A 12,252-nucleotide genomic window follows, 5' to 3' on the forward strand; every position below is an offset into this window, starting at 1 on the left:
CCGATACCGATACCAGTATCGGTATCGGTGCATCCCTAAACACATTTATAGTTTGTATTTTGTAATAAAATTGATAGAATTGGAAAGCTGATACTTTATTTCTGATTAAAGGTAACAAAGCACTAAACTCTTAAACATCGATTATTGGATGGCACGCTAAATAGCCTAATGAATGGACTTAAAGACGTGAAATATTTCCAAGCATTTTAGTGTTGTCAAACGATTAATCGTGATCGCAAGTTTTTTTTACATAATATTTGTATGTGTACTGTGTTTATGTATAAATACACACATTTTGAAAATATTTACATGTATATACATTTATATATTTATATATTTATATTATATATAAATATATTTAATACATAAACATAACATATTTTTCTTAAATATTTACATGCATGTGTTTGTATTTATATATACATAATAAATATACACAGTACACACTCATATATTATGTAAACAAAAACCTTTATTTTGGATGCGATTAATCGTTTGACAGCACTAAAGCATTTATATCAAGCAAGATGACGAATGGTACAGGTTTTTTTATTTTGTAATAATCTCCGATCATAATATTTCACTGCATAATTACATAGCCTACAGAAAATGTTGTGTTAGTTCAATAACTTTCGGCAGCAGCTACACCGAGCTTCGCGATTGATATCGCATATCCTGCCTGAAAAGGCCATAAACATTACTAGAATTCACGTCTGCAGTAATAATTATCATACATGAATCCTAAAAACTAATATTGTACGAGCAAATCATGACTTTTCACTTTACACCTACCTTTGACTAGGCATAAGATTTAGTCTCAGACGTAGCACTACGCATAGATTGTGCAACAGGTATTAATTCTATGCACGACTTAAAGCAAATTTACATCCAGCGTAGTCTTACAGCCGGGTGTACGTCCAGCTGGTGCAACCGGCCCTTGGGTGTTTTCAACGTCTGCCGTCTCACCAAATGAGGACACAAATACATGAACAACATCCGCAGAACTGCTCTGGGAGTCACTTCATGAGCATTTTGCAGTTTCATTTAAAACTATTAATAGTAAAACTATTGTCATATCATATACACACAGAAACTTAAAAGGCCCTCATGGCAACCCGTCAAAATAAGAAAAGGAAATTGTCAGGAATATATCACTGTGGTACAGTAGAACATACCTTATACTACAACAACTACTACTACTACAAAAATGAAAACTTAAAAAAAAAAAAAGAATAATCACACAATAGGCCATTTCGTCCATGTTTTAATTTTAATACAAAAAACCCTTTGTTACTAAAAAATAAAGAATTTAATATTTGCATACATTACAACACATTACATTACATACAATTTAAATACATTTAATTGAAAGATAAATTAAATAAATATTTTATGCCTAAATTTGATAACCAGAAAAAAATAGGGGTATAAAATAGGGCTATTGTAAAAAAAATTTTTTTTTTAATAAATTGAGTTCTTTTTTATGCATTAAAATAATTAGACATGCTTAAACAGAATTTGGTAACAAATAATGTGAGAAACAATAAAATATATTTCATAGGCCCCTAAAAATTTTATTTTTGTTGAACTTTTAATAAATTGATGTTAAATTGTATAAGTTTTGTGATTTTCAGTTAACTAAAATTTCATTTAAACATTAAAAAGGAGTCCAGAAAAATTAAAATGAAAGAAAAAAAAAACAGAATTTGGAAACAAATAAAACTGAATTTAGGAAAAAAATTAAACCGATTTCATAGGGCCCTAAAATAGGTCCTAGAAAGTCTAATCAATATGCACATAGATGTAAGAGAGTCACAAATCACTCTGTAATGGCCAGTAGGGCTGGGTATTGATTCAGATGTCCCGATTCGATTCGATTCGATTCGATTTCGATTCACAAGCTCTTGGTTCGATTCGATTCGATTCTCGATTTTTTTTATTGCAATCAGTGAATATAGTTTTAATACAAATTAGGGCTGCACGATAAATCGCATGCGATATTTAACGCGCAGCTTGTCAGTAAAGCATTACTATAGCATTTCACCTGAGCATTGCGAATCACGCGTATGGCCATGATAAGTGCTGAATGAATGACAGGATTTCTGTTGTAACATCGCGCAAGGTAAATAAGGGTGACATCTAGTGGGGAAGACTAATGATAAGATTCACGTTAATCGGATCTTGTTTTAAATGTGTGCTGAAATAAATACTGAAAAAGATTGATTCGCGGCTTTTGAGAATCGATATCGAATCGACGTCATTTTAAAAAACGATTAATCGGAAAATCGTTTTTTTTTTTGCCCAGCCCTAATGCCAGTAATCGTTCTGTGTTAGTAAATGGGAGATTTTGTAATTTTCAGCATTACATTTCTAGAGTATAAAGTATACAAAAACTAAACTTAATTATCATGTTAAAATGAAATAATAAGCAATAATGATTACAAATGTTTTAATGGAGTGGTTTTAATTGCAGATCTTTAATACTTGGTGTTAAGAATTTAGGAGAAAGGAATATCCATACAGTGCTTTTCTTGCAAGTACTTTTATGATCATTTGTTCTTGGACTCAAGGATACTGCAAATCAAATACCATAAATGCACCATCCTTGTGTTGTCAGCATTGATACACCAGGTGTGATCAGCAGAGTCTCCCAGCTCTTCAAGGGCCATCCAGACCTCATCATGGGCTTCAACACCTTCCTGCCTCCTGGCTACAAGATTGAGGTTCAGACCAATGATCTGGTTAATGTGACCACTCCCGGCCAGATCCACCACATCACCCCACATGGTATCTCTGTTCAAAACCTTCCCATAACACAGCCAGCGCAGCACCAGACCCAAACAGCAGCTCCCACCAGCACTGCAGCCTTGGTCATCCCTAGCCAGCCAACCCCTGCCAAGATCAGCAAGGTAAAACTGAGATGTTTTCCCCTTTGCACATATTTGGGTAATACATTTGCAAAGTTGTCTAAATTAATTTTATTTTCCACAGCCAATGCAGTCTCCTGCACTTACCCCAACCAGCCAGCCTAATCCGTCCATTCCCTCGTACGCCTCCCCGCACTCGCCCTCGGTCCAGTCCCACACTCCCATCAGCAGCAGCACTGCCGGTTCAACCCCGCTGCAGAACAACCAACCTGTGGAGTTCAACCACGCTATCAACTACGTGAACAAAATCAAGAACCGCTTTCAGGGCCAGCCAGAGGTCTACAAATCCTTCTTGGAAATTCTGCACACATACCAGGTGAGAGCTGAGGCACCGAGGACAGTATCTGTATGTCAGAATGCTCTGTACCGCTGTGTAGTACAACCAACCTTTTTATTCACCCAAGTACGCTATCAAAAGTTTGGGTGAGCAAGACTAATACCATTACTGTTTTTTACTGTATTTTTGTTCAAAACCATTTAATAAATCCTACCGACTTCAAATTTTTAAACAGTAGTGTGTAGGGATGCACCGAAATGAAAATTCTCTTTTTTTTATCTGCCATCTCTCTCTATCTATAGTAGGGATATGCCGGTATCAAATTTTCATGTTGCGATTAATTGCTAATGCTTTTATCACGGTATGCGGTATTATCACGATATTGACATTGAGTTTTAAAAAAGTGCTGTTATAATACAGTATTGCTTGTCGTCCGCGCTTATTTACATCAGAGTGCGCACGCGTCTATCACGCAGCATACAGCAGTGTTGTGCATTTTGACCAGTTGATGGTAAAAGTATTCTTAAAATGCATTAAAAATTCGGAATAATTTGTAATATATAATTATTCACGGTATTTAGAAGAGCCCACAATAACAATATCGTGTATATTCATTACCGTGATATATCGCATTACCGAATACGGCACAAGTCTAGCTACAAGTGTGTTTTGGGACTTGGTCCGAGACTGTGGTTAAAAGCGTTTTTCAAATATTGCTTAGTGCACCTTTAATTCTGAACATTAACATTCTAGCAGACATTATACCAACAAAGCACAGTTTAACTTAAAAGCTGAGAAACAGCAAGAACTTCATCAACATCGAATTTTATTTTGGAAAAAAAATGAAGAGTGCTTTTTGTTGACAACAGCAGATTTATTAATGATGTTTGTCAATGATGTTGATGCACGTATCACATAGTCACATGCCTTTAAAAAAAAAAAAAAAATGTTACTGAGCAACTGAGGAGTATCACTGTTCCAGCGCAATTTTTCCTTGCGCTTTGGACTTTGAACCCTGGCTAACAGGCAGATATCACCTCGAGCTCGTGCCGCGCTGTCAGAATAGATGCAGTTCGTGCGTGTATTACAAAACAACATTCTGCAGTTTATTTACAAATTTGTATAAGGACATTTCTTGATTTCAATCATCTTACAGTAACCAGCAACAACCACCCCTTCTCATCGGAGACCTGAGATGCAGCACTAAACAGTCACCCACTGTCGTTGCTTGTAATGATTTTTGCGTCTTTCGCAGAGAGTTTTAAATGCTTCCACACTGCCGACATGTTTGCTGCATTAGTGTGCACGTCTATTTGATCGAGTCACGTTATTGTTCGGTACAATTCATTCGGTCCTTTCACTTATTCCACATTCTTGAATCATACCACTAGGGATGCACCGAATGTTCGGTAACCAAAATTGTTCGGCTGAAAATAGCAAAAAAAAGCTCTTTCGTTGTTCGGCCGAACATTCGGTGCATCCCTAGTGGTGTGTGTTGACAGCCCTTTATGCTGCATGCTTATTGTAAACTCGTGCTTTGTTTGTTGTATAGAAGGAGCAGCGTAATGCTAAGGAGGCAGGGGGAAACTACACACCCACTCTCACAGAGCAGCAGGTCTATGCTCAGGTGGCCCAGCTCTTCAAGAACCAAGAGGACCTTCTTTCAGAATTCGGCCAGTTCCTGCCAGATGCTAACAGTTCAGTGGTAGGTTTTGAGATCTGGTCTGTTGAGATCTGTGGTAATAATATCTAAAAATCATAGAGCTGAACTCACTTTGCTTTTTTCTCTTCTCCTCAGTTATTGAGTAAGACTACAGCTGAGCAGGCTGAATCTGTGCGTATTGATCATGGGGTGACCGTAAAGAGACCTCAACTGAACAATAAGCAGAGGTTTAATCAGAATGGCTGTCAAATCCGTAGACACCCAGGGCCGCCCACTACGCCCCCTGTTAAGGTAATTTTGAGGAAAACTTTAAATTAAAACATTGAAAATTGCTGTTTTTTTTACATTGTATTATCAACCAGCATTATTCATCCTCTTAACTCTTCAACAGAAAAAGCAAAAATTTATGGGAAAAGACCATTCGATGGCTGAAGCCAGTAAACTTGGAATTGGTGCTGAATCTCTCTTTTTTGAAAAGGTGATTGCTTTTAATATAGTCTTGCAGTAATACAATGGAATACAAAAATAACCGCATTAAGTTGGTACAGTAAATATTACAAGGATTATAGTGAGTTATGTATGAAGGTAGAATGACGTCAAAAAGATTTGCATACGCAGGGTAAGAGTTGTGGAAGTGTACATAAGACTGTAAGCGTAAATTAAATTTGCATGCGCAAGCCTGCGTATGCAAATCGTTTTGACGTCATTCTACCTTCATAGTTATGTGGCTTATACACTGTGTTCCCTTCTCAGGTGCGGAAAGCTCTGCGGAGTTCAGAGGCTTACGACAATTTCTTACGCTGTTTGGTCATCTTCAATCAAGAAGTGATCTCACGGGCTGAACTTGTGCAGCTGGTCTTGCCATTTTTGGGGTGAGTGGAATTCAATTTAATTTCATATTGACACACTTTCAGTCTGATTTAAAGGCTTTTATGTAGCCATTATTTAATTTAATTAATTATAAATCAGAAATCAATAAAACTATTAGTTACATTAGTTCTGACATTTTTATTGCGTTTTCTGATTATCAGGAAATTCCCTGAGCTTTTTACATGGTTCAAAAACTTCCTCGGCTACAGAGAGTGTGCCCATATTGAGAGCTTTCCCAAAGAGCGAGCCACTGAAGGCATTGCAATGGAAATTGATTATGCATCCTGCAAAAGATTAGGCTCCAGTTACAGAGCCCTTCCCAAGAGCTTCCAGCAGCCTCGATGTACAGGCAGGACTCCACTGTGCAAGGAGGTGAGTTCACCATCCTTTCACACCTAGTACAACTAAGTTATTTATTTTGCAGACTTAACACTCAAGCTAAAGATTTTGCAGCTGGTATTGATTGATGGTATACTGATACTATGGGGTACCCATTTGCTTAGGGTTTGATTATTTCAGCTCTTTGAATTTAGTTTTCAGTTGTTAGGAATTATGCTGTAGAGAGTTTTGTTTCTCTTTTTCATTGATTTATATAGTTTTATTAAAGAATGATTGAAGGCTCATTTGGCACTAATATTAACTCTGTTACAAGAATACACCATGCTAAAGCAGATTAATGAAATAAAATGGGGAATAGTAGCAAAGGTACTAATGTATGGGTATACTAATATACTGGCATTGATGCTAATTGCGGTATTTAAAAAATTTAATATTTATATAATGTTAAAGGGATAGTTCACCCAAAAAAAGAAAATCGTGTCATTTTTTAATCACCCTCTAGTTGTTCCACACCTGTATGATTTTCTTTCTTCTGTTGAACATAAAAGAAGACATTTTGAAGAATGTTGGTAATCAAACATTTGCCGGAAGCCATTGACTTCCATAGTATGCCATAGTACCTCAGTGGTTACCGGCAACTGTTTAAATGATGACAGAATTCATTTTTGGGTCAACTATCCCTTTAAGACTATGCATACACTAATACTGTACATAATCCATCAGGTTGACAGTCCAACATGTTATGTGGCAGTATTGTATCTTCTGTCACAAAATAGAAAAAAAGATTCAATTTGTAGCTGCTTTTCCTGCAAAAAAAAATCATGTAGGTTTCCAGTGTGGGAGGAGTTTGGCTCACAATAATCATGTAGTGAAAATCTAATGTTGTGACAGCCCTATGCTAATGTTGAATAATTTGCAGGTGTTGAATGATACATGGGTGTCATTTCCATCCTGGTCTGAGGACTCAACCTTTGTTAGCTCCAAAAAGACCCAGTATGAAGAGCATATATATAGATGTGAAGATGAGCGCTTTGAGGTAAGCAAAAAAAAGTGATATCACATGTTTATATTATTTTAGTTTACCAAAGCTTCATTGTCTTCAGTGTAATTGGATATTCAGTTCAGTGTCGTGTCGTGCAGCTTGATGTGGTTCTGGAGACAAACCTCGCCACCATCCGTGTTCTGGAGGCTGTTCAAAAGAGGATCTCGCGCATGTCGGCTGAGGAACAGGCCAAGTTCCGGCTGGACAACACCATCGGAGGCTCCTCTGAGGTCATCCATCGTAAAGCTATTCATAGGATATATGGTGATAAAGCTCCAGACATCATAGATGGGCTTAAGACGAACCCTGCTGTCTCTGTACCTATTGTACTCAAAAGGTCAGCATAAATGTTATTGTCTGAAGGTGACTCCTTCCTAGCAAATTCATAAAACTATAAAAATGTCATGCACTGTGGTGAGAAAAGGCTCTTTCTTTGAAAAAGGACAGATTAGCTAGTTTTTAAAAGATTTTTTGTATTCTTTGTAGTACAATTTAAATAGCATAGTACATGATTATGGAAATTATTCAAAAGCATGTAGGGCTGCACAGTTTTTCAAATTAAAATCAAAATTGTGATTTGGCCTGATGCAATTTTTAAACCACTTTCAGGGTTTCTGTAGGTCCTTAAAAAGTCTTAAATGGTACAAGAAAGTCTTAATTATGATTTCAAGAGGTCTTAAATTTGGGGACGGAAAGAACATTTCAGAAATTCAAAATACTTTTTAAGGACCCTCAGAGAATAAATGTGCATTTTCAATCAGCCCCTCTGCTGTTTTTGTTCAGACCATTGTGAAAATCTACCCATATTTTTATGCAGCAAACTCTGTGGATCGACAAGAAGCGAATGCATTATACAAATCTAAACCATTAAGACACTAAGCTATATATTAATATGTTATGCTATTTGATTAATATAACGATTGATAATTGTTTAAATATAATATTTGATAGTTTTGACATCCCTTTTCTTAAAAAAAAAATGTAAAGGCTGAATTGTAAAGTTGATCATTTTATAAAACTTTTTGCTTTTGTGAAAACCTGTATCTGAACTGTAAATCATGCTTTTTATGGCCATTTTCCCGTATGTTACCATAGATATTGCCCTACCCTGCTCATATGGTATTAATTTTATTTGTGAAGGTCTTAAAAAGGCCTTAAAAAGTTTTACATTTGATTTTAAAAGCCTGCATATATCCTGACTTTATTTGAAGGAAGAACTGATAGCTACAAAAATATTTTAGTTTCTGAACACAGTAAAAACTAGAGACTTTAATGTGAATGCAAAGAGAACCATATTATGTTTCACATTTGGGTGAACTAAAGGACGTCTGAATTTTGCTCTTTTAACAAAAAACAAAATATGAATGCTCTTATAGAGTAACTTTTACTCTTTTTGTTGGCAGCAGAATTTGGCCAAAACATGTTTTCACACCTTGTTAAACATTGAATGTGTGATTTCTATGTGATTTTTATGGCTTTTGTTATTTAATCACTAATATCTAGCCGATGTTAAATTGCAAACAAAAAAACAAATGCAGTCCTAGTGCCCAAGTAATTTACCATATTATTGCTATCCAATAGCATCATTGTGTTTTCTAACCATCTCAAATACTTTTTTTTCGGATAGAGAGAGCTCTGTCTTAAACAGTTCTTTTCATTTCAGGTTTTCCTCACAGAATTCATTATGTTTGTCTTCTTAGGCTGAAAACTAAAGAAGAAGAGTGGCGAGAGGCTCAGCGTGGCTTCAATAAGATCTGGAGGGAACAGAATGAGAAGTATTACCTGAAGTCTTTAGATCACCAAGGTATTAACTTCAAACAGAACGACACAAAGGTGTTTCGCTCCAAGATGCTGCTCAATGAAATCGAGACTCTTTATGATGAGGTATGAAACGTTCCAAATGTACATTTTGAATCCAAAAATGCAAAATATTTTAAATGTTGTCTGGTTGCACATAATGGCCTTTTCATCCACTTAGCGGCAAGAGCAGGCTTCAGATGACAATGCCGCCCCTCCCTCAGGCCCTCACATGACCTTCATGTACGATGACAGCCAGATCCTGGAAGACGCGGCTGCTCTCATCATCCACCACGTCAAGAGGCAGTCCGGCATCCACAAAGATGACAAGTACAAAATCAAACAGATCATATACCATTTCATCCCTGACATGCTGTTCGCCCGACGCGGTGAGCTTTCTGATGTGGAGGAGGAGGATGAAGAGGAGACCGAACCAGACGAAGACGGGACTAAAAAGCACAATGGGACGACATCAACAAAGTCTAAGCTCCTCTTCAGCCATACAGCAGCTACCCAGCAGAAGCTGAGTAACTGTGACGATGCCTACAACCTCTTCTATGTCAACAATAACTGGTACATCTTTCTGCGGCTGCATCAGATCCTGTGCTCCCGACTACTACGGATCTACGCGCAGGCGGAAAAACAGATAGAGGAAGATGCCAGAGAGAGAGAGTGGGAAAGAAACGTGTTGGGACTGAAAAGAGAGAAGAACGACAGCCCGGCCATCCAGCTGCGTTTGAAGGAACCCAGTAAGTTTCAGATTTTACTCAGGTTTTAAGCAGGTAGTCATTGTGTCAGCACGGTTCACACCAAAGTTGAGAACTTGAGTGCGAGACGTCCTAAATTTGTGAAGACAAGTGGATGTTTTATCATCAGTCGCTCTCAAGGGTCTTAACACATGGTTAGAGCTAATGATATTTCTCTCAGATTTAGCTGCAACCTTCAGAGCGCTGTCTCCATGGAAACTACTTTAGCGACTCGTAGATTAAGGCCCCGTTTACACTAGTGCGTTTTTGTTTTAAAACGGCGTTTTAGAATGAAAACGATCCTTGTCTACACTGCCGTTTCCACTGCGTTTCAGAAACGATCTCCGTCTACACTACACAACCGAAAACGCATGTCACATGACCATTCATGCAGGTACAACCATAGATATGTATAGGTAGATTCCCTATTATTTAGATGCCGGATGCATCTACGTGCTTGGAGCGGTCGAATGGGGATTCTACCCATACATATCTATGGGTACAACAATGAGCATGATGTTATTGTTTACACGGTCGTCAAGGATTCGCAGAGCGAATGTGGGCAGCCAATCCATCGTTTTCAAAAGTCTCCGTTTTGGTCCGTTTACACTGAAACGCAACCCCAGAGTTTTTGAACTAAAACGGGGTCCGCAGCGTTTTCAAAAGTCTCCGTTTTTGAGGGTCGAAAATGTCGGAGTAGTGTAAATGATAGGCATAACCGTAGCAAAAGTTATGCATTTTAAAACGAAAACGCACTAGTGTGAACAGGGCCTAAGGCTGTAATTTGTTTATTTATAATGCTGTCGTTGGAGATTGATGAATTAAAAATACCCTGCTTGTTTTTGCAGTGGACATTGATGTTGAAGACCACTACTCTGCCGCCTTAGAGATGGTGCGAAACCTCCTGGATGGCAACATGGAGACATCTCAATACGAGGACCAGCTGAGGGAAATGTTTACCATCCATGCCTACATTGCCTTCACCATGGACAAACTCATCCAGAGTATAGTGAGACAGGTAGGTTTTTTTTGTTTTGTTTTAAGTAGAGTTTTTATCAAGCATTTTCAGTGTTTTGAAATCTCATCTTACAGTTTAATCTTTCTTTTTTCTTTCCCGCAGCTCCAGCATATAGTAAGCGATGAGATCTGTGTACAGGTGACTGATCTTTACCTTAGCGAGTTTGCCAACAAAGCCACCGGTGGGTCCCTGTCCACCCAAGCTTCTAGAGGAAGTGCCGAATCAGCCTACCAGCGCAAAGCTGAGCAGCTGATGTCCGACGAGAACTGTTTTAAGGTACGACTATCTCTTTTAATTTACCAAGACGCACTTGAATGTCCGAAATCGCATAGGTACTACATTTGAATTTGAACTTGCTTTGCGACCATTAACAAAGAATGTTCTATAGAGTATGAATATGGGAAGTATGAAATTTGGACATCTCTGCCATGTTACTGTCACGTGACCTACCAGCATCGCTTCACTGCCATTCATAATCCTCTCTCGTGGCCTCATGGGATAGTAAAGTTTCCATCAAATGCACACTTCAAAATTTCGCTGCGAGTAGAACGTCATCTGGGTACTTTACACCTACTGTTTTTCAAATACCCTGAATTTGGACATACTACTATTTTGGCGTACTGTTTTTCTCATACTATATAGTGGGGAAGTATTAGATTTCAGATCCAGCAACTGTGTAATTCTCTCTTTATTATGGAATTGGTATGGTATGGATAAAATTACTAAAGATGTACATTTAAAGCTCAAAGTATACTGTAGTTTTTATGCATATTCTAGGTAAATATCGTCATCAAAATAGTATTGTACACATTCTGTACTGTACACATGCAGCCTGATTATTCTTACCTGTGCAAACTGAGTGTACAGAGTGTACATGTGCCTTGAGTTTTTTTCTTTTCTTTTCTTTTCTTTTCTTTTCTTTACAAGGTGGCAACACTGGCCCAGATCACTGTTTCAAGTCAAAAAAGAAATGGCAGAGACGGAACAACAGCTAGAGAGTATTAGAAGTACTAGAGGCGGTGGCAACAGCAATAGATGTCTTTGTTGACGAGTACTAATGTGAGGGCGTTAAAGGGGTCATATGATGTTGCTAAAAAGAACATTATTTTGTGTATTTGGTGTAATGAAATGTGTTTATGCGGTTTAAGGTTAAAAAAAACACATTATTTTCCACATACTGTACATTATTGTTTCTCCTCTATGCCCCGCCTTTCTGAAACGCGTCGATTTTTACAAAGCTCATCGGTCTGAAAAGCAAGGTGTGCTCTGATTGGCCAGCTATCCAGTGCGTTGTGATTGGCCGAATACCTCAAGCGTGTGACGGAAATGTTACGCCCCTACCATACTGTGATGCCCTGTTAGGCCGGAGCGACGAGACAAAAACATTAAAACCCATTATAAACGAGGCATTTGTTGCATCCAGTGGGGACAGAATATAATGACATATACTGTCTTTTTAACATATGACCATGTCTGCATTTGTGATCGGAGAAATGACAAACAATAAGCGCTAGTCTACACTGCTCAAAACTCGCGTTTGAATCGTCAGTGGCAAATTCTTTAAATATAAAAA

At 37.8% G+C, this 12,252-nt stretch overlaps 1 protein-coding gene across 1 annotated transcript in view; it reads left to right on the top strand.

Moving 5' to 3' along the window:
• Positions 1-12,252, top strand: part of LOC107696650 (paired amphipathic helix protein Sin3a-like) — a 33,696-nt gene that overhangs the window by 11,814 nt on the left and 9,630 nt on the right. Inside the window, exons 5-17 of the mRNA XM_016497100.1 lie at positions 2,618-2,909; positions 2,992-3,243; positions 4,757-4,909; positions 5,003-5,158; positions 5,259-5,345; positions 5,621-5,739; positions 5,899-6,109; positions 6,996-7,112; positions 7,217-7,455; positions 8,819-9,002; positions 9,097-9,664; positions 10,510-10,679; positions 10,782-10,955. Coding sequence (XP_016352586.1) covers positions 2,618-2,909; positions 2,992-3,243; positions 4,757-4,909; positions 5,003-5,158; positions 5,259-5,345; positions 5,621-5,739; positions 5,899-6,109; positions 6,996-7,112; positions 7,217-7,455; positions 8,819-9,002; positions 9,097-9,664; positions 10,510-10,679; positions 10,782-10,955 — 2,722 coding nt within the window. The remainder of the gene's footprint in view (positions 1-2,617; positions 2,910-2,991; positions 3,244-4,756; positions 4,910-5,002; positions 5,159-5,258; positions 5,346-5,620; positions 5,740-5,898; positions 6,110-6,995; positions 7,113-7,216; positions 7,456-8,818; positions 9,003-9,096; positions 9,665-10,509; positions 10,680-10,781; positions 10,956-12,252) is intronic.

The sequence above is a fragment of the Sinocyclocheilus anshuiensis genome, unplaced genomic scaffold (assembly GCF_001515605.1).
Source record: "Sinocyclocheilus anshuiensis isolate Anshui unplaced genomic scaffold, SAMN03320099.WGS_v1.1 scaffold502, whole genome shotgun sequence".
Taxonomy (NCBI): Eukaryota; Metazoa; Chordata; class Actinopteri; order Cypriniformes; family Cyprinidae; genus Sinocyclocheilus; species Sinocyclocheilus anshuiensis.